This window comes from Urocitellus parryii, chromosome 6, assembly GCF_045843805.1.
Source record: "Urocitellus parryii isolate mUroPar1 chromosome 6, mUroPar1.hap1, whole genome shotgun sequence".
Classification (NCBI taxonomy): Eukaryota; Metazoa; Chordata; class Mammalia; order Rodentia; family Sciuridae; genus Urocitellus; species Urocitellus parryii.
This window is the reverse complement of record NC_135536.1, coordinates 95,796,695-95,819,668: the sequence shown is the minus strand read 5'-3', so window position 1 is coordinate 95,819,668 and position 22,974 is coordinate 95,796,695. Positions and strand designations below refer to the sequence as shown.

Below are 22,974 nucleotides of genomic sequence, written 5' to 3'. Positions count from 1 at the left end.
TTTGACTACACTCTTCCCTTCCACCAAAACAAAACAAAGAAAAATCACCACCCTAATCTGCAAATACAAAACTATTCTTAAACCCATCAGGATTTCAGGGCAACCAACCCAAAATCTAAGGATACAAACAATCGTTCCTTTAAGTCTTGCTTACCTGAGGGAGATGAAAAAAGACATTTGTAAAAATATGCCTTTAATGCATATTCTTAAAAAATAATAAGGTCTGAAGATCGGTGATCTAAACATCAATCTCAGATGAGAGAAACGGATCCTTCAATTTTTCCATTTTTAGATCTCAGTTTTCTATATTATTTCTAAAAAATCAGTCAAAGAATTAATCAAAGAAGTATTTAATTATGGTATTTTCTAGTAAATGGATAGACCTGAAGACTATCATGCTAAGTGAAATAAGCCAATCTCCAAAAACCAAAGGCCAAATGTTCTCTCTGATATATGGATGCTAACACACAATAATGGAGCCGGGGAGTGAAGAAGAGAAGTTCATTGGATTAGACAAAGGGGAATGAAGGGAAGGGAAGAGGTATGGAAATAGGAAAGACAGTAGAATGAATTGTATATAACTTTCCTATGTTCATTTTGAATACACCATCAGTGAAATTCCACATCTTGTTCAACCACAAAAATGGGATCCAGATTAGAATAAATTATGCTCTGTGTATGTATGTCAAAATACACTCTACTGTTATATATATCTATAAAGAACAAATAATTTTTAAAAATTTCCAAAATTTTTTCATACTAGAAAACACATGAGTTTCCAGTTTAAAAAAGATTAAGAGAATGAATAAAATAGCTGATATCACAGTGTGTAATAGTGAATTCTTACAACCCTGAGCACAAAAAAAAGAATAAAGTCCAATACTTCCAAACAACAGAAAAATTAGGAGACAGATGATTTAAACCATCTCATTAGCACCTCTGAAAACTTAGATGACAATGGAACAATGTCTTAATAGTTCTAAGTGAATATTATTAATAAGTTAGAATCCACCTAACCAAATCTTCAGGATGACCTGAAGACATTTTCAGATGTATATGTCCTTAAATAATTTCCTTACATACATCTTTTCTTATGAAGCTTTTGGAGAGACATTCACAATCATAGAGAATGAACAAAGAAAGAAAAAATGGGATTCAAGAAATGGAGGTCAATGGAGCACAAAATAATGATGATTTGAGTTCCCAATATGGGAGTTGTGAAACAGTCTTTATGAAAAAAAATTTCAGATTGGAATCAACAGAAGGCTTTAGGAGTGTTATGGTTTGGATGTGATGTGTCCCCCAAAATCTCATGTGTGAGACAATGCAAGAAGGTTTAGCAGTAAAATGATTGGGGTATGAGAGCCTTACCCCAATAGGTGAATTAATCTCCTGATAGTAATTAATCCCCTAAGGTTACTGAAGGCACATAGCGTGTGGCTGGAGGAGGTGGGTCACTGGGGGCATGGCTTTGTACCATTTTGTATCTGGCAAGTGGAGATATGATCTGATCATCATGTGAGCCACATCCCTTTGCCACACTCTTCCACCATGATGTTCTGCATCACCTTGAGCCCCGAGGAATAGAGTCAACTGTCTATGGACTGAGACCTCTGAAACCATGAGCTCTAAAATAAAATAAAATTCCTCCTCTAAAATTGTGCTTGTGAGGTCTTTTAGTCACAGAATGAATAACTGACTAAAACAAAGAGAGGTTCCAGTATGAGAATTGAGTACCAGGCCTAGTGAAAATAAAAGTTCTTATGGAACACAATAGAAGTTGATGATTAGTTCATAGAAAAATAATTTAAACATAAAATTATTAACTTTAGAGAAAACAAATTTTCTCAAGAAAATAAAGGTAAACACAGTGTACCACATGGCTCAGCTGTGAAGAAGATTTTTATATCATTAATATAATGAATACTGATATTCATATAATAAAAATGTATGAATACTAATATTCATACAATAAAAATTATAACAATTGATATTAAAATTGTAACATATTTGACATTTGATGTAAAGTGTATAAAGTGAGTTTGTATATGGTGATTATGGGATAAGAGTGTGAAAGATGGCAAAATCTTCTTTCTTAGTTGGAAGTCAATAGATAATGCCTAAAATTAAAATACCAATATCACTCTTTTTTGGTAGAATATGGATATGAACCAAATAAAAGTGTTTGATTTTATGAAGCAGAATATGGTGTTGGTGATGTGTGAGGAATTATTGGGGTTTAGTAATATTTGATTCTTTAAACTATATGTCTTTATAAGTTAAGGAAATAAAAGCTAAAATTTTAAATATATGTAAACTATCAGTTAATTGCAAAGATAATTTGGGGATTTCACTCTTTTATTTGTACTTCACTTGTTTCTAAACCCTGCATGATGATAATTTCCTATGAAATTGATCTTACTAAAGTATAATTTTAAAAAATAACATACTTCATCTGGGTCTCATGGCCCTATGTTAATGTTATTCTTTGGAGCAGTCCATGTTTAGAAATTAATTTGAAATTTTTATTTGTAAATAATGCAAGATGTTGTCATAATTCAACCAGTGGTTAATTTGGAAAAGAGTGAGAGAAGTTAATTGATATTAAGAACTTATTGTGGACCAGGCAATGTGCTAAATAATTTCACATCTGACTTGATAGAAAAATGGGGACTAAATTGAATAGAATTTTATATCTCATGTCAAGCACATAGAAAGCCTTCAAAAATATTTGAAACAATATGTTATCTCCCTTTTTATATCAGTTCCCAGAAGGTTTTAGCCCAGAAAGGAAAGTGTTGTTCAACATTATATTATATTAACCATGTCTTTTATTTTCTGTATATTGGCATTTTTCATATTATGGAACTTTCTGACCCTTGGGTTTTGCCCTTCTGGGGTTAACCAGTTTCTAGAAATAGTGTCATAGTTTAGATGTGATGTATCCCCCAAAAGCTTACATGAGACAATGCAAGAAGGTTTTGAGGAGAAATTATTGGGTTTTAGCCTTAATGAATTAATCCCTGATGGGATTAACTAAATGGGAACTAGAGGTAGGTGGGGTGTGGCTGGAAGAAGTGGTTAATTGGGGCGTGGCTATGAGGTATATATTTGGGGTTTTTTTTTGCTATTTATTTTATTTTACATTTTAATCAGATGGGGTATAATTTCTCATTTTTCTGAGTGTATGGGTTGCAGAATCACATTGGTCATGCAGTCACGTATATACATACAGCAATAATAATGTCTATTTTATTCTGGCTGGAGGAAGTGGTTCATTTGGGCGTGGCTATGAGGTATATATTTTGTAACTGGAGAGTAGAGTCTCTCTCTCTGCTTCCTGATCATCCTGTGAGCTGGTTTCCTCTGCCACATTCTTCTGCCATGAATGGAGCCAGTCTTCTATGGATTGAGACCTCTAAAACCATGAGCCCTCATATAAACTTTTCCTCCCCTACAATTGTTCTGGTTGGGTCCTTTAGTCACAGTGGCAAAAAACTGACTAAAACAAATAGTAAACAATTTCCTATGAACATATTTCTCAAATACAAACCAATCAATCCAAAGGCCACCCTACAACCACCTCTTATTGGCTCTCATATCCCAAGCACTATCTGCCCTAATCATCCTAGGACCAGGTACCAGACAATTAGATAGCACCAGTCCCTATACCTAGAGCCTGTTGAAATAATTCAAACTAGCTATCATAACTATCATAAGCCTGGTTACCTGACCTTGCCCATTGCTTCCTAAGGAAAATGATTCTTGCCCATAGTTTCCTTCTCTTCCTCTGTTTCCTAACTGGTCCCAGTGCTTCCCCTGTGGTATACCCCTCTCCTCCTGGGAGTTACATATAATAAACCATCCTTTCAATGGCATCTGTTGACTTTATTATGCATCAAAGTTTTTATTAATACCCAAAATTTTAAACACAGGAAATCTATCACAAAGCACTCAAGTGAATCAAACTGAAGGCTTTTGTATATTTTATCTAGTAGCAAAATGCTGCTAATAATGCTAAAAATGTGATAACTGTAGCTGAAAACTCTTAGAAAATTCTAATTTGATAATGAATCTGGTAAATAATCCTAAATGAAAAACCACTACTGAGAAAATATTGGCTGTATTTACGAGCATGGTATATATAAGTATATATGTATGATAATAATAATAGTGATAATAATAACATTACATCATGTTTGTAGAGTGTGTTTCTATTTACTGCACACTTTATTACAGTTCAATTAATCCTGAAGTGCCCAAAGGGATTTTATTATTTTCAATTATAAATACAGATGTTTAGAGTAGTTAAATGGCTTATATAATTCTACACAGCTTAAAAGGAACAAAAGCAGAAATTTTTGTTGTGAGGATGAAATATATAAGTCAAAATTATTTGACAAATTAAGAGGTATTTTTCAAAATCCTAATTTCTTTGGCTAAATATACACTCCATATTAACAGGACTAAAACCACGAAAAGGCTTTTGGGTTCACTGGAAACTGAAAGACCTCTCCACAACAACCATACATGGTAGCAAGAGAGCAACTGAAAAATCAATAAAGGAAAGAATTGCAAGTAGTCAAGAACACATAATATCTAGTAAGTAAAATTCTGGTAACTGCAGAATGGAAAAGGTAGCCAAAATCAAGCATATTAGATTATGTATCAGTCTAGTTTTTCTAATAAGTTATTTTTATGAAGGTCTTTAAATATTTGATGCATAGATTGTTTTTATAATAGTAATGTATCTCAGTCTTTTTTCCATTTACCTGTTATGATATTTTTATATTGTTTTTTAGGAACTTTGTGTCTTTATGTACATTATATATATTCTCACTTTTAGCTATATTACTAATTGGAAGATAATGTCTTTCTAATAGATTTGTGTATTTCTTGTAAAAAAATACTATGATTAAGACTTGTTTTTTATTTAGTCTGATGCTATCATAATTTTTAATAGAAATGATACTTAATTTATCTTTAATATAATTATTGATAGAGTTAGTTTTATTTCTATTATGTTCCTATTTGTTTTCAATTTTATCTAATCCATTCTTTGTTTTTCAATTCCCCTTTTCTTGCTTCTTTTGGTTTATTGAATATTTTTAGTATTCCATCTTAATTCCTCTATTGGCTATTTACCTTTACCACTTTGTATTTTTTAAGATGGTTTAATAATTACAAAATGCATCCTTAAATTATCAAAATGCTACCTGAAGTTAATATTATATTGCTTCACTTAAAATGTGGAAACTTGGAGCATTATGGTCTACATGTGCACTTTCCTTGTTTTTTGCGCTACTGTTGTCCTCTCTATAGTAGATGTAAACAAATAACAGCCTTCTATTAGTGTTATGAGTTTTGTTTCAAATAATTAATTTTTTCACTTTTTGAGGCCTATTGATGTATAATATACTTCATATATTCAAAGTATGGAACTTTAAGAGTTTTGACATACATATAAAGAAACTGAAAACCCATCACAACTCTTCGGATAGGAAACGTATCTATCACTCCCAAAGTTCCTCATGCTTTTAAAAAATTCCTTCCTCCCACCTAGTCTCTAGGCAATCTAATATGTTATTTTTGCCACTATAATTTTATAATGGCAAATATATATATATTATACTATATATATAATATAACAGAATCATAGAATGTTTGCTATATTGGGATGACATTTTTTAATCTGCATATTGTTCATTGTTCTAAGGTTCATTTGTGATGTTTCATGTCTTAATAGCTTATTTTTTCACAATGCTGATAAGAGTCCAGAGTAAGGATAGAATAGTTTATTAATTCATCTATTGATAGACCTTTGCATTATTTCTAGTATTTAACTATTACAAAATAAAGCTGCAGTGAACATACATATACAAACCTTGTAAGGACATGGAATTTTACTTCTCTTTGTCAGAAATCCGGTAGTGGAATGCTTCCATAGTATGCTAGGCAGATGTATCATATTTTAGGAAATTGTAAAACACTTATCCAAAGCTTTACATTCCTACCAGCGTACAAGTTATACTTACACTACTTCCTCACTAACAGATCTGTAAACAATCTATGATTGAGTCTTGTTTTTAATGATGTAAATTTTTATTTTTATACTATTTAGTTAGGTTTTATTTTAGTTTCTCTAACAACTAGTGATGATGAGCTTTTCAAGGCTGGGGCTGTAGCTCAGTGGTAGAGCACTTACCTAACCTGAGCATGGTCCTAGGCTCAATCACCCCACACTGAAAAGAAGAAAATATTCTTTTCATGTCCTTATTTATCATTGCATGTTCTCTTTTATGAAGAAGTGTCTGTTCAATTTTTTGGCCATTTTTATTTGCATTGTTTATCTTATTATTGAGTTATAAGAGTTATTTTTATATTCTAGATAAAAATCTCTCCAAACCTGCAGCTTTCTTCATTTTATAACAGGAATTTTTGAATGTCAAGGTTCGTTATTTGGCAAAATCAAATTTATCATTTTTTTCTGATATACTTTGAACTCTATTTAAGAATTTTGTTCTGAAACCAGTTTCAGCTCAGATTATCTTCCATATTTTCTTTGAAAAATATTATAGTCTATGGTTTTATAATTTATGCATGCAGCTGTTAACTTTAGATCTTCAGTTCATTTTTAGTAATTTTTGTTTATATGAAGTAAGCATCAAAGATAATTTATTTACATATTGTTTTAGCACCATTGGTTGAAAATATTACCCTTTCCCCTTTTAATTGTGTTGGGACATTAGTTAAAACAGCAATTGACCATATATATATCTAAATCTATACTCTATTCTGTGCTAATGATGCCAATACCAAACTATCTTGATAACTGTAGCTCTATAATTTATCTTGAAGTCAAGCAGTGTACCCCAACTTTACTTTGTTTTTACAAAATCATTCTGGATATTATTATTCATTTAATTTTCATAAAAATTTTTTCATCTTTTTGTCAGTTTCTAAAATATATACTATGGAATTTTGATTGCAAATACATTGAATCTATAGATCAATTTGGGGAGACTTGATATCTTAACAAATTTATTTTCTATCCCATGAACATAGAATATATCTACATTTATTTAGAATTTCTTTAATTTCTCTCAGCAGTTTTTCTAGTTTTTACTCTAACAACACACCTTTGTCAATAATATTAAACATTATATTTTTAAATTTTTAATTTCAGATTTTCACTGCTAGCATATAGAAATTATCATTTTTATATTAATCTTATATCCTATAATTTTACTAAACTTGATTATTAGTTCTAATAGTCATTTCATGTTTCTTAGCATTTCCTGCAAGATATAGGCAAGTATGCTCTCTGAGTATAAAGATCATTTTACCTCCTCGTTTCTTATCTCTGTTTTCTTTCCTGTCTCTGTTCTTTAGTAGCCGTATAACACTAAGAATCTTTTTAAATTTTTAAAAATTGACACATAATACTTATACATATATATAGTATATATGCTTTATGTCTATTTTTCTTGCCAATGTCTAGAACTTCCAAAAAAAAATGCTGACTTAAAAATGGTATCCCTATGTAATTCTTGATTTTACAGGGAAAATGTTACATCATTTATCTTTAAGTTTGTTTTAGGCTATATAGGTTTCTCTAGATGACCTTCATAAGATTGTGGTAGTTCTATTCCTACTTTGCTATATTTTTTAAAAATCATGAATAGATTAGGATTTTGATCAATCCTTTTTTATCATATATTATGATGAACATACGTTTTTATTATGTTGTCTTTTAACATAATGAATTATGTTGATTTTTTAATGTTTAGCCTAACATTGCAATCCCATTTGTCAAGATATATTAACATGATGTATTTTAATAGTTTTAATATATTATTTATATTCAATTTGCTAAAATTTAATTTTCTTTTCCTGTAATATTCTGTTTCATTTAGTAATTTGTGTAATGTCCCCAAACTTCTCATTTCAAAAAGAGTTAGTGTAAAATTGGTGTTATTTCCTCTTTACATATTTGTAGAATTTACCAGTGAAGCTTCTGGGCCTGGAATTTTCTTTGTGGGAAGGTTTATTACTACAACATCAATTTTTACAATAGATATAAAGTACTCAGACTATTGATTCCTTCTTGAGCAAACTTTGTAATTTTGGGTGAATATTTTATTCCTTTAAATATGTTTGATTTTTTTCTGAGAAGTAGTAACTCAGAAACCTAAAAATATTTGTAATCCATTTGAGACTTTCTTTTAAGCTTTATTAGATGAGCTAGAAGTTATTCATCTATGCCTAATTTGCTTCCCCTACTAAGGATATCCTTAAGTACTTCAAATTCTATGTATAGGTTTGCCACTCTGGCTTCTGGAGCAACAGATTTCTGTGAACCCAAAGTATTGTTTTGCCACTCTGTCATGTGCTGTCTATCAGCTTTAGACAAATGTTTAAGGATAATCTTCTTCTGGTGTCCAGAATATCTTTCTCCTCTATAGAATGTTAACCTGTGACCTTAACTTTCCCTGACCTTTCTGAATGTTAAACTTTATTTTCTTAACTCTGTGAGATCATTGGGTTCTATCTGAATTTCCACCCCTTGTGCTATACATTGAAAAGTCATTTTAGATACATTGAATCAATTTGGGGACACTTGATATCAAATTTATTTTCCATCCCGTGAGCTTAGAATATATCTACATTTATCTACAATTTCTTTAATTTCTCACATCAATGTTTTCAAGTTTTTACTCTAACAACACACCTTTGTCAAATAATAATATTAAACAACTATAACAACTGAAGGTTCCCTTACTTGTTTCTCTTTTCTTTAGAGTCGCTGTCCTGTACTGTCTGTTGTCTAACACATGGTAACCACTGTATCATATTTTGTCCAATTTTTTCAGTTAAGATAAAACAGAAAATTCAGTCCTGTTACTCTGTCATAGCTAGATGTGGAAGTGACGATATGTGTTCTTAAAAAAAAAGAAGAGAAATTTTTTTCAATAATCTACATTCATTCACATATTTATCATTCCTGGCTTTCTATTCCTAACCATAAATCTGAGTTTCCATCTAGTGTCATTTTTCTTAAACCTGGATAGATTGCCTTTTGACAGTTCTTATAGTTCAGGTCTGCTAGAAATGAATATTCTCAAGTCTATTTATCTAAAAATATCTACATTTTCCCTTGTTTTTGAAGGTTATTTCACTGGATGTAGAACTCTAGATTTCCTTTTTATTTTATTTTCTTTGTTTAATTTCCAGTAAATTATTGGTCCATTATCTTCTGTATTATTTCTAATGAGAAGTCAAGACATTATTTGTATCATTGTTTCCACTATGCTTGGGGTCAGCAAACTTTACATGTAAAAAGTCAGATTGGTTTCTGTCACAGAATATTATTTTCAACTCTCAAAAAATATTAAAACTATTCTTAGCTTGCAAACTACATGAAAAATAAAGACTGGATTGACCTGGAAGCTATAATTTGCTGATCCCCTATTCTATGTAATACATCTTTTTATCCCTGTCATTACTATTAAGATTTTTTTTCTTTATCTTGGTCTTATTTGGAGTTTATTGGTTTTCTTAAATCTGTGATTTGATGGTTTTCATCAGTCGTGAAAAAAATCTCCTATTATTCTGTTCTATTTCTCTTCTCCTCTGGGAATCCAGTTTAACCTGCATTATATTGCTTAATATTGTCACAACTTACTAGGTCTTTTTTTCACTTTTTTTTCCTCTGTTTCACAGATTTGATACTATATTTCTTGTTAAGTGATCGTTTTCATTTAAAAACAATAAATTCAATATGCTTCAAACTACCTGAAAGTGAGAAATCCTGTAAATGTATTGTACATTTTATTTACCCCTAAATATACAGAAAAATACTTTATACATTTGACTCTAAACCATGACATGATTTTTGTGTTTCTGGATGAGATCATCTAAATCTGTGGGAATGGGAAATGAGCAGAGAGGGGAAAGGGATTAGAGGTTTAATGTGTGCTTCTTTTTATATTGCTCAAAATTAAAATATAATAGTTTATGTTCAACCTGGAAAAATCTTTCACTTGAGGTATGTACTTGATAATGTGTATTAATTTAGTAGAGACTTATTAATAATCTTATTTTGCAGGTGGCTTTTATTATCATCCTTGTAAATGAGAAAACTTAAACATAAGGAGATTAAACAACTTGCTCAAGGTCACATAACTGATAAATGCTAGAATGTGAATTTCAACCCAGGAAATTTTGGCCTTTGGAGTTTGAATCCATGACTTCACATATTGCCTCTTAGTCATTGATATTATATTAAGATTTAAAATCATCATCATAAGAGATAACTTTTGATTTACTATATAGACTTAATCTCTCATTTGTGAAAAATGTGAATGAGGTTTTAGATCCCTTCCTGAATTAAATTTTAATAGATGAGAAGAAAGAAGGACATATGTTGGTAGAAAGACCAGAAAAGGGGCAGAAGAGGGGATGTAGGGGAGAAAGGTACTTGTTTCCTAATTATATTTGCAGATTCCTTTAGAAATAGTAAGTAATGGTTTGGTGTCAATGTGGTGCAGAGGCTAAATTATGACAGCTAAATTATGATCTCAAAGTTCTAAACCTCTAAAAAGAATAGCACTTTCATTGGCAAAGCACATATCTGCTACATAACCATTTTTTTATAGGGGAACTGAAAGCAAAACTGTACCAACTTAAAAACATAAAGGATTAAAGAGATTTTAAAAATTTTTTGCTTTTGTTTTCTGCAAACTTCTGATTAGGTTGTGACTTCTAGGAAATCTGTTTAAGGAAGAAGTATGTTAAAATCTGTGTGTTTCATGATATGAACTTTGATGATTTCTTCAGAGTTCTATCTGCTTTTAATTCTGCTTTCTGAGTTTTTATATTAGTTGGTGTAGGTGAATACCCCTTCTCACACAATGATTTAGGATTCTAGGTTAATTTTGTCTTCTGGATTCACCATACTATTGAATTCAGTAGTTATTGTAATTTATCTGTGTCAGAAAGTAAAAAGAAGTAGGTTAAAAGTCTTGGTTCAGAAGTGGCCCACATCACTTTCAATCCATGCCATTAGTGCCAACAAGTTATGGTTATAAATAGATGTAAGGATGTCTAGAAATAGAAACCCTGGCTGGTAAACTGTTACATAGGGATTATACTATGGAAAGGTGAGAATAATTTTGGAGGACAGCTGATTGTCTCTGCCACAAGCATTCAATTAAAAGAATAGTGAATAATCCTTACTTAATACCATGCTTTTGCTATGGCCAGTAATATAACTTTAACTAGCTATAATGCAAAAATTTTGAGAAGTTGTATTCACCACCATGGGGTCTTAATAATTTCCAATATTAAAAGATTTTTTATGAGTGTAGGCTGATATTAATGAATGTGGATTTTTGATGTTATATAAAGAAATGTATAACATTAAACCAGTATTTTCTAAAAGACCAATACATGATGTTTAAAAAAATATCACACATGGATTTCTTTTAAAGTGCTAGACCAACAGGCTTGTAACAGAGTTCACATGGCATGGTAATAAGGTTTCAGAGTCCACACTGCAACTCACAATTAAGAAGCTACATCTCCTTGGGCTGGGGTTGTGGCTCAGTGGTAGAGCACTTGCCTAGCAGTGTAAGGCACTGGGTTTGATTCTCAGTACCACATATAAATAAATTAACAAATAACAAATAATAAAATAAAGGTCCATCAACAATTTTTAAAATATTTTTCTTTTAAAAAGAAGCTACACCTTCTTAAGTTTGGGTGTAGAATCAAAGAACCAGTAATAAAGAAAAGGTCTTAAAATGTTTCTATTTCTAAATAATTCTGGTGTTCTATGACACAGCCAAGTGAATATAATTAACAATAATGCATTACTGTATCTCAAAATAATTTTTTGGGGGGGGACTTGTTTTTTTGTTTCTCTTTTTCTTTTTTGGGGGGGAACCAGGGATTGAATTCAGGGATACTCAGCCCTATTTTGTATTTTATTTAGAAAAAAAGGTCTCACTGAGTTGTACAGTACCTCACTGTTATTGAGGCTGGCTTTGATCTCATGACCCTCCTGCCTCAGCCTCCCGGACCACTGGGATTACAAGTGTGGGCCACCGCACCTATTTTTTTTTTTTCATTTTTTGGTATCAGGAATTGAACCCAGGTGTGCTTAATCACTGAACCACATCTCCAGTCCTTTTTATGTTGTGTTTTTGTTTTTGTTTGTTTGTTGCTTAATTTTGAGACAGGGTATAGCTAAATTGCTTAGCCTCATTAAATTGCTGAGGCTAGATTTGAACTTAAAATCCTCCTGCCTCAGCCACCTAAACCCGTAGGATTACAGGTGTGCTGTCCTATATCTGGCCCTTACAATAATTTGAAGAGAGAAATTTGAATATAGTCACTATAAAGAAATGATAAAATTTTAAAGTGACACATATGCTAATTACTCTGAGTTGATCACTACCCAATGTATACATACATAAATCAAAATATCATACCACATAAATATGTACAAATGTGTCAATTATATTTTTTATTTTTAAAATAAAAAATTCCTTCTTCTAACTTATCTATATAAAGCTATATTTCTGTTATATACTTTAATACATAAATATTTCATAAAAATCACAACAGAATCAATTGTGACATAGATACGAGTTTTAGTCAGCTTTTTTGCTACTGTGATCAAAAGACCTGACAAAGACAATTTTAGAGGAGGGAAGTTTGTGTTTTCAGAAGTTTCAGTCCATAGAGAACTCCATTGTTCTGGACCCAAAGTGAAGCAGGACATCATGGCAGAAGGGTGTGGAGGAGGAAAGCAGCTCCATGAAATCAGGAATCAGAGAGAGCTTGGCTCACCAGAAACAAAATATAAACACCAAAGGTATATCAGTGATCTACTTCCTCCAGCCACAGCCTATCTGCCTACAGTTACCTCCCAGTTAATCTATATCAGTGGATTAATTCACTAATTAAGTTAAGGCTGTCATAACCCAATCATTTCAACTCTAAACTTTCTTCTGTTATCTCACACATGAGTTTTTGGGAGACTCTCATATTCAAGCCATAATAATATGAGAATCTAGCTGTATTCTTTCAAGCCAGGTTTTAAAGAATGTGAAACAATCTTACTATTCCCAAAATTTTTCTTGAAAGTATAATTTTTTCATAGAAGATGTTTTTATATTAACATGAAATGAATTTATTGCTATGCTTAGTGAATTAAACAATTTTAACATTTTGTGCTTTTTAATTTTTAATATAGCAAATATTAGTACAGTGAAAAACCTACCAAAAACAAAAGTTCCAGTTCTTCTCAAGAATACACAGGACTCTAAGGCAAAAAACTGAAGGCTACTATCCTATTGGCCCATGGCACATCCTGCTTGTATTTTAATAGCATCTGTGTTACATATCTTCAAGCTGGACTTAGTTATCTCCTATAAAGAATCCCTGAAAATAATGATCAGATAACTTATTTATTGGTGCCATAAATATGATTTTTTACTTGGAGACCTTCCTATAGTCTCTAACGTTTCTTTGGCTTTACTATATTTAGCTTGTACATTGAAGATTTAAGTGTATTTGATCAAGTCATATAGCTCCTTGAGTCTTACGTTTCTAATTGAAAAATTAATTAATTAGAATAGATTATTTCTGTTTTCTGTTATTCCATGACTTCTAGCCACAGGTGCTAAATAATCTTACAAAGTAGCTGCTGACTGTTGAGGTGGGGTTAGCAATAGAGATGGTGAGATAGGATTCTTGATTGTAGAGCCCTTTTCCCCTTCATAGTGTATGGTAGTGGGTGGAGGAGTTGTGTATACTAAAACTTAATATTTGTGCTGGAGAAAGGCATGTCAAAAGTGAATCAGGGTAAAACATGAGTACACATATAGATGCATGCTTAAGTATGACTTTCAAGGAATAGAGTAATCTGTGCTCCATGCTATTTCAAAATTTCTTTTCCTAATCCAAAACACATTTTAAACATTTTTTTCTTGACCCTTGAGATGCTTATTGTCATGTGGACTTATTTCCAGAATTTTAATGAAAATAATTTTCTGTTTTAGTTCTTAATGAAATAAACAGACAGTGAATAGTTAAACTTTGCCTTCCAAACAAACTGGCATAATATCTCCATTTTTAGGACTGTAATGTAAGCAATTATAGAATTTCAGTATCTGAAATGACTAGATTTACAAGCCAGCTCTCCTTAAACAATGTATTTGTCAGATTATTTATAATCCTAAAGTTTGAATGTTTATTTCTTTTATTGTGGTGCAATACCATTTAAGCTTTTAAACTCAAATATTATTTTTTTAAAATGTTTTCATGCTTCTCCCCAGTATTTTGGGGTGGGGGTACCAGGGATTGAACTCGGAGGCACTTGACCACTGGAGTCATATCCCCAGGGTCTCACTGAGTTGCTTAGTGCTCAGGATGGCTTTGAACTCTCTATTCTCCTGCCTCAGCCTACTGAGCTGCTGGGATTACAGGCATGCACCACCACACCCGGCTTCTCTCCAATTTTAAACCCAAGTTTTCCTCTTTATCTGGACTTCGGGGTTAAAACATGAATGAGCCTCATGATTCTTATAAACTATAGTTTAAACTAAAGCTATAAGAAAAAATCCTTATGTTCAATTAGTATATAACTTTAAAGTAACTAGTACACATAGCTCTACTTGGTGCTATGCAGAAATAAAGCATAGTAGTTATTGATCTCCAAGTATCATTTGATATTTAGCAAGAAACATGTTGCAGAAATACTTTAAGTAATAGCCAAATGGGTTAGGACTCCATGTAATAAAGAACTACTTGAATTTTAATTTGTACCTCTCTTTTTGCTACCTTTTAATTGCTAGCATTGCTCAGGGACAATAAAAAAAGAATCCTTAAACTAGGATATAAGGTAGTACTTTGAGATTTAAGCCTGTAAAATCTCCACATTGTGATTTTCATCACATATCATTGAAATAAAACCAGAAAGTGTATGCAGCATACAAGTGAGGAAATCCCCAAACTTCCAGTGTGATAGCAGTCTAATTAAGTTGTATTGTATTATTATTAGTTAAATTTTATACTGTGTGAAGAAAGACTTGTGAACAGAGGTGTTGTGTAAAACATAAGGCATAAAATAGAGGTAAACTTAAAAAAAGAAACAGTAGAAATTGGCAGTGTTTTATAGGACTATCCAGATTTGATCATTATGATCAAAAAAGTTTTCATAATAATTTAGATAATATATGCTTATATATAAAATCATTTTTACTTCTCTTTGAGTTTGTACTCACCAAAAATCTTTTAATTACTAATTTAGCTTCAAAGATCAAAACCCATGCTACTTTAAGAAACAGAAGCCTCTGGGCTCCACAGACATTTCCCCATACTTGCACAAAGGTTGAAACATTACAATGCTGAATAAATCCAGATGCTCAATTGTGACCCCAGCACCCAAAACCACACAGATCTCTTCACTAAAGGTCATTTAGTACAGCAGGGGTTGCCACCAGAGAATCACGGGCCACCAAATGCTGCACTCTTGCTAAGGCACAAATCACGACCCACTCAAGCAGGAACAAACTTTATTTCCGAACTCCCCCGGACACCACCCACTGGGCCCTCTCAGGAACCACACCCACCAGAACTGCCTCCACTGGAACTTCACCAACCAACCCGAACTCCCCAGGAATCCCCAGGAGAACTCCAAACTAGTGGGCACCAGAAGCAGACAGCAGGGGTCTATATACAACTGAATATACAGCTTAACATAACCATCATCATCTCAATGGCTCTCTGGCATCACCTCTCAACCACTCCCTTCTGGCAAATTGCCATGCATCATTCTGACTCCGCTGTAGCTCTCAGCAGTCTTCTCTGCAGCATATTATCATCAAGCAGTCAAAAAGTCCAAGACAAAGAAAGAATTCTAAAAAGATCAATAAAAAAGCACCAAGTCACATTTAAGGTTATCACCACTACAGTGTCAGCAGTTTTCTCATCAGAAACCTCACAGGCCAGGGGAGAATGAGATAACAGTGTCAAATTTCTGAACAGAAAAAAATAAAACAAAAAACTACAAAGAATATTGTACCCAGCAAAGCTGTCCTTCAGAAATGAAGAAATACTTTTCTAGAGAGGCAAAACCTGAGGGACTTTATCATTACTATTCTGCTCCTACAAAAAAGCAAGGCCGACAGGAGTCCTGCATCTAAAATTGACAAGATGATAACTACCGTCATAAAAACACATGAAAGAATAAAATTTAATGATAAGCAGATACACAAATGAAAAAGAGAAAGGAATCAAATTTTATCACTTAAGAAAAACCACCAAACAACAAAAATAAGAAGCTAATCAAATGGACTAAAATATTTTTTTATTGGTTGTTCAAAACATTACAAAACTCATGACATATCTATCATCTTTCATACATTTGACCCAACTGGATTATGAACTCCCATTTTTACCCCAAATACAAATTGCAGAATCACATCAGTTACACATTCACATTTTTACATAATGGCATATTAGTGACTGTTGTATTCTGCTACCTTTCCTATCCCCTACTATCCCCCCGCCCCTCCCCTCCCATCTTCCCTCTCTACCTCATCTGCTGTTGTTCAATTCTCTCCCTAGTTTTCCCCCACCCTTTCCATTCACAACCTCTTATATGTAATTTTGTGTAACATTGAGGGTCTCCTACCATTTCCGTACGATTTTCCTTTTCTCTCCCTTTCTCTCCCCCCACTCCTCTCTGTTTAATGTTTATCTTTTCCTCATGCTCTTCCTCCCTGTTCTGTTCTTAGTTGATCTCTTTATATCAAAGAAAACATTAGGCATTTGTTTTTAAGGGATTGGCTAGCTTCGCTTAGCATAATCTGCTCTAATGCCATCCATTTCCCTGCAAATGCCATGATTTTGTCATTTTTTAGTGCTGCCTAATACTCCATTGTGTATAAATGCCACATTTTTTTTATCCACTCATCTATTGAAGGGCATCTAGGTTGGTTCCACAGTCTAGCTATTGTGAATTGTGCTGCTATGAACATTGATGTGCCAGTATCCCTATAGTACTCTCTTTTAAGATCCTCAGGGAATAGTCCAAGAAGGGCGATAGCTGGGTCAAATAGTGGATCCATTCCCAGCTTTCCAAGGAATCTCCATACTGCTTTCCAAATTGGCCTCACCAATTTGCAGTCCCACCAGCAGTATACAAGTGTACCCTTTTCCCCACATCCTCTCCAGCACTTGTTGTTGTTTGACTTCATAATGGCTGCCAATCTTACTGGAGTAAGATGGTATCTTAGGGTGGTTTTGATTTGCATTTCTCTGACTGCTAGAGATGGTGAGCATTTTTTCATTTACTTGTTGATTGATTGTATGTCCTCCTCTGAGAAGTGTCTGTTCAGGTCCTTGGCCCATTTGTTGATTGGGTTATTTGTTATCTTATTGTTTAATTTTTTGAGTTCTTTGTATATTCTGGATATTAGGGCTCTATCTGATGTGTGAGGGGTAAAAATTTGTTCCCAGGATGTAGGCTCTCTATTTACCTCTCTTATTGTTTCTCTTGCTGAGAAAAAACTTTTTAGTTTAAGTAAGTGCCATTTGTTGATTCTTGTTATTAACTCTTGAGCTATGGGTGTCCTATTAAGGAATTTGAAGCCCGACCCCACAATATGTAGATCGGAGCCAAATTTTTCTTCCATCAGTCACAGAGTCTCTGATTTGATATCAAGCTCTTTGATCCATTTTGAGTTAACTTTTGTGCACGGCGAGAGAAAGGGGTTCAGCTTCATTTTGTTGCATATGGATTTCCAGTTTTCCCAGCACCATTTGTTGAAGATGCTATCCTTCCTCCATTGCATGCTTTTAGCCCCTTTATCAAATATAAGAAAGTTGTAATTTTGTGGATTGGTCTCTGTGTCCTCTATTCTGTACCATTGGTCCACCTGCCTGTTTTGGTACCAGTACCATGCTGTTTTTGTTACTATTGCTCTGTAGTACAATTTGAAATCTGATATCACTATATCTCCAGATTCACACTTCCTGCTTAGAATTGCTTTTGCTATTCTCAGTCTTTTGTTTTTCCATATGAATTTCATGATTGCTTTAACTATTTCTACAAGAAATGCCATTGGGATTTTGATTGGCATCGCATTAAACTTGTAGAGAACTTTTGGTAATATCGCCATTTTGATGATGTTAGTTCTGCCTATCCATGAACAGGATATATTTTTTCCATCTTCTAAGATCTTCTTCTATCTCTCTCTTTAGGGTTCTGTAGTTTTCATTGTATAAATCTTTCACCTCTTTTGTTAGGCTGATTCCCAAGTATCTTATTTTCTTTGAGGATATTGTGAATGGAGTGGTTTTCCTCATTTCCATTTCAGAAGTTTTGTTGCTGATATACAGGAATGCCTTTGATTTATGCGTGTTGATTTTATATCCTGCCACTTTGCTGAATTCATTTATTAACTCTAGCAGTTTTTTGTAGACCCTTTTGGGTCTGTTAGATATATTATCATATCATCTGCAAATAGTGATAATTTAAGTTCTTCTTTTCCTATTTTTATGCCTTTAATTTCTTTTGTCTAATTGCTCTGGCTAGTATTTCAAGAACTAAATTGAATAGAAGTGGTGATGGAGGGCATCCGTGTCTTGTTCCAGATTTTAGAGGGAATGCCTTCAGTTTTTCTCCGTTTAGGATGATGCTAGCCTGAGGTTTAGCATGTATAGCTTTTACAATGTTGAGGTAAGTTCCTGTTATCCCTAGTTTTTCTAGTGTTTTGAACATAAAGGGATGCTGTACTTTGTCGAATGCTTTTTCTGCGTCTATTGATATGATCATATGGTTCTTATCTTTAAGTCTTTTGATGTGGTGAATAGCATTTATTGATTTCCGTATATTGAACCAGCCTTGCATCCCAGGGATGAATCCTACCTGATCATGGTGCACAATTTTTTTGTTATGCTTTTGTATTCAATTCACCAGGATTTTATTGAGAATTTTTGCATCCACGTTCATTAGAGATATTGGTCTATAGTTTTCTTTCTTTGAAGTGTCTTTGGTTTCGGGACCAGGGTGATGTTGGCCTCATAGAATGAATTTAGAAGAGCTCCTTCTTTTTCTATTTCTTGAAATAGCTTCAAAAGTATTGGTATTAATTCTTCTTTGAAGGTTTTGTAAAACTGTGCTGTATACCCATCCGGTCCAGGGCTTTTCTTGGTTGATAGTCTTTTGATGGCTTCTTCTATTTCTTCCTTTGTTGTTGGTCTGTTTAAATTGTGTGTGTCTTCCTGACTCAATCTGGGCAGATCGTATGACTTAAGAAATTTATCGATATCTTCACTATCTTCTATTTTATTGGAATATAGGGTTTCAAAATACTTTCTAATTATCTTCTGTATTTCTGTAGTGTCTGTTGTGATATTGCCTTTTTCATCCCGTATGTTAGTAATTTGAGTTCTCTCTCTTCTTCTCTTCGTTAGCATGGCTAAGGGCCTGTGGATCTTATTTATTTTTTCAAAGAACCAACTTTTAGTTTTATCAATTTTTTCAATTTTTTTGTTTCAATTTCGTTGATTTCTGCTCTGATTTTAATTATTTCTTGTCTTCTACTACATTTGCTGTTGTTTTGCTCTTCCTTTTCTAGGGTTTTAAGATGTAGTGTGAGTTCATTTATTTGTTGTTTTTTTCTTTTTTTGAGGAAAGAACTCCAGGAAATGAATTTCACTCTTAAAACTGCTTTCATTGTGTCCCATAGATTCCGGTATTTAGTGTCTGTATTGTCATTTACCTCTAAAAATTTTTGTATTTCCTCCTTTATGTCTTCTGTAACCCATTGATCATTCAGTAACATATTGTTCATTTTCTAGGTGATGCAGGATTTTTCCTTTTTTCTTTTATCATTGATTTCCAGTTTCATTCCATTATGATCAGATATGGTGCATGGTATTATCTCCACACCTTTATATTTACTAAGAGTTGCCCTATGGCATAATATATGGTCTATCTTTGAGTAGGATCCATGTGCTGCTGAGAAGAACGTGTATCCACTTGACAATGGTTGATATATTCTATATATGTCGGTTAAGTCTAGGTTATTGATTGTATTATTGAGTTCTATAGTTTCTTTATTCAGCTTTTGTCTAGAGGATCTGTCTAATGGTGAGAGCGGTTTGTTGAAGTCACCCATAATTATTGTGTTGTGGTCTATTTGACTCTTGAACTTGAGGAGAGTTTGTTTTATGAATGTTGCAGCACCATTGTTTGGTACATACAAATTGATAATTGTTATGTCTTGTTGGTGGATGGCTCCTTTTAACAGTATATAGTGTCCTTCTTTATCCCTTTTGATTAACTTAGGTTTGCCGTTGATTTTATTCGATATGAGTATGGCCACTCCTGTTTGCTTCCGAGGACCATGTGAGTGGTATGATTTTTCCCAACCTTTCATCTTCAGCCTGTGTATGTCTTTTCCTATCATATGAGTCTCCTGAAGGCAGCATATTGTTGGATTTGTTTTTTTAATCCAGGTTACTAGCCTATGTCTCTTCATTGGTGAATTTAAGCCATTAACATTTAAGGTTACAATTGAAATATGGTTTGTACTTCCAGTCATGTTTATTTATTTATTTAGTTTAGTTTGGCTAGTTTTTCCTCTTTGGTTATTTTTCCCCCTTTACTGAGATACCTCCCACTGTTAGTTTTGGGTGCTATTTTTTAATTCCTCTTCTTGTAGTATTTTGCTCAAAATGCTTTGCAGTGCTGGTTTTCTGGCTGCGAATTCTTTTAGTTTTTGTTTATCGTGAAATATTTTAATTTCATTGTCAAATCTGAAGCTTAATTTTGCTGGATACAGTATTCTTGGTTGTAATCCATTATTTTTTAACATTTGAAATACATTGCTCCAGGATCTTCTGGCTCTCAAAGTCTGTGATGAAAAATCACTTGTTAACCTAATTGGTTTACCCCTGAATGTAATCTGCCTCCTTTCTCTTGTATCTTTTAATATTCTCTCCTTGTTCTGTATGTTGACTATCTTCATAATTATATGTCTTGGAGTTGGTCTATTATGGTTTTGAATGTTTGGGGTCCTGTAGGCTTCCAGGATTTGGCAATCCATTCCATCTTTCATCTCTGGGAAGTTTTCTAGAATTATTTCATTTAATAGGTTGTCCATTCCTTTGGTTTGAACCTCTATACCTTCTTTTATCCCGATGACTCTCAAGTTTGGTTTTTTTATGACATCCCATATGTCTTGAATAGATTGCTCATGAGATTTAAGCATCCTTTCTGTGTTGACTATATTCTTTTCAAGTTGATAAACTTTGTCTTCATTATCTGATGTTCTGACTTCTACTTGATCTAGACTATTTGTAATATTCTCGTTTGAGTTTTTAATTTGGTTTATAGTTTCCTGCATTTCTAGGATTACTGTTTGATTTTTTTTAAAATCTCTATCTCCTGGTAAAGCTTGTTCTTTGCCATTTGAATTTGTTTGTTTAATTCGTTTTCAAAATATACTTTCATTGCTTGGACTTGCTGTCTCATGTCTTCTCTAATATTCCATTCCATCTGAATTAGGTATGCCTTGAGTTCTTTCCCTATCCATGTTTCTGATGCTTCTAGGTCCTCCTGTAGATTTAAGTTGTCCTGCATTGTTTGTAATCCTTTTTTCCCTTGTTTGTTCATGTTGTTCACGTTACTTTCCAGCTCTGTTTGATTGCTGTGTTTCTGCTCTCTCATGCTAAAGTGGATTCCGCTGGGAAGGAATACCGTAGGCCGAACTCCAGTGACATCACCTCTCTGCTATGGCGGGCCCCAGGCTCTTTGCCGTGGTGTCCGAAGGGAGGGGTGGGACTGGTCTGTCTCTGGTTGGTTTCAGCTCCAAGTTGGCTACTTTATGAAGGCCTAGCTATAGACCTCTTCCTAGAGTCTCTGCGCCGTACCTGCTGGGCCGCACCTCGGAGTCTAGCCAAGCAGTCGCAGCGGGCAGGCGGTCTCCAGCCGCCCAGTTGTGTGGGCTGCGGGCGGTCACCTGTGGGCGGGCAGTCTCTAGCCGCCCAGTCGCCAGGGCCTGGCCTCTTGTCCCCTGGCTTCTCCTGCTAGCCCTGGCTTCTCTTGCTAGCCTGGCCTTCCCCTGTGTGATGCCTCTCGGCAGTTCAAACTGTACTCTGGGCCTGCAGTTTGCTGGGTGTGGAGGGTGGCTATTGGGAACTAGCACCCTATTGTTTTGATTTTTTCCGCTTGTCCCTCCCCCAGAGCTGGCAAGACAGGTTTCGTTTTCACTGCTGATGGGAAGGGGAGTTGGAGGTCAGATGTCTCTACCTTTCCTCGCGTCTCTATGCAGGCTCGTTCTGATAATCCCTCCCCCAGAAAGCCTGGGAGAGATTTTATGCAAATTACCCGCTGTATGGTAGATGGGCTGAGTAACACACACCTGTTTTATTGTTGCAATCTGTCGGAAACTGGCGGTGGTGACGTCAGCTCTCCAAGATGGTGGCTGCTGGCTTCCTTGGTGGACTTTCCATTGTGGGGGATAGAACTGGACCGCTTCCTTCCCCGTCTCAAACCCCGGAGCTCAGTGAGGGCCCAGCCAGCAGGACTCCACAGAATCCGTAGCACTGTTTCTCTCTGCTTGCTGGTTACTTCTTGGCAGCACCCCCGCCATCTGTAGCCGAGGGGTGGGCCGCATGGCAGGCGACGTGATGATCGGCAGATCAGTCAGCCTGGTTCTCCGGTCGCACAGTTGGCTCACGTTTGAAACTCAATAATCAGTCCTCGGTGATGGAAATCTTTGCTCTAGGTTTCGGTGCACCCCAATTTTGCTGTAAATTCCTAACAAGATAGCTTTTTGTCATTCTAACTCGTTATTCACCTGTGCAGTGACGCGATACATGGGGTGTGATGCACTCTATTCATGGCCATCTTGTTCCTATCTGAAATGGACTAAAATATATAGAGCAATT

General features: G+C 34.2%; 1 protein-coding gene across 1 annotated transcript in view; it reads left to right on the top strand.

Annotated features, from left to right (window-relative positions):
• Positions 1-22,114, top strand: part of Fam227b (family with sequence similarity 227 member B) — an 82,855-nt gene extending 60,741 nt beyond the window's left edge. The window contains exons 9-10 of the mRNA XM_026390064.2: positions 4,465-4,602; positions 21,891-22,114. Of these exons, the coding sequence (XP_026245849.1) occupies positions 4,465-4,602; positions 21,891-22,114 (362 nt within the window). The remainder of the gene's footprint in view (positions 1-4,464; positions 4,603-21,890) is intronic.
• Positions 22,115-22,974: the final 860 nt, after the last annotated feature.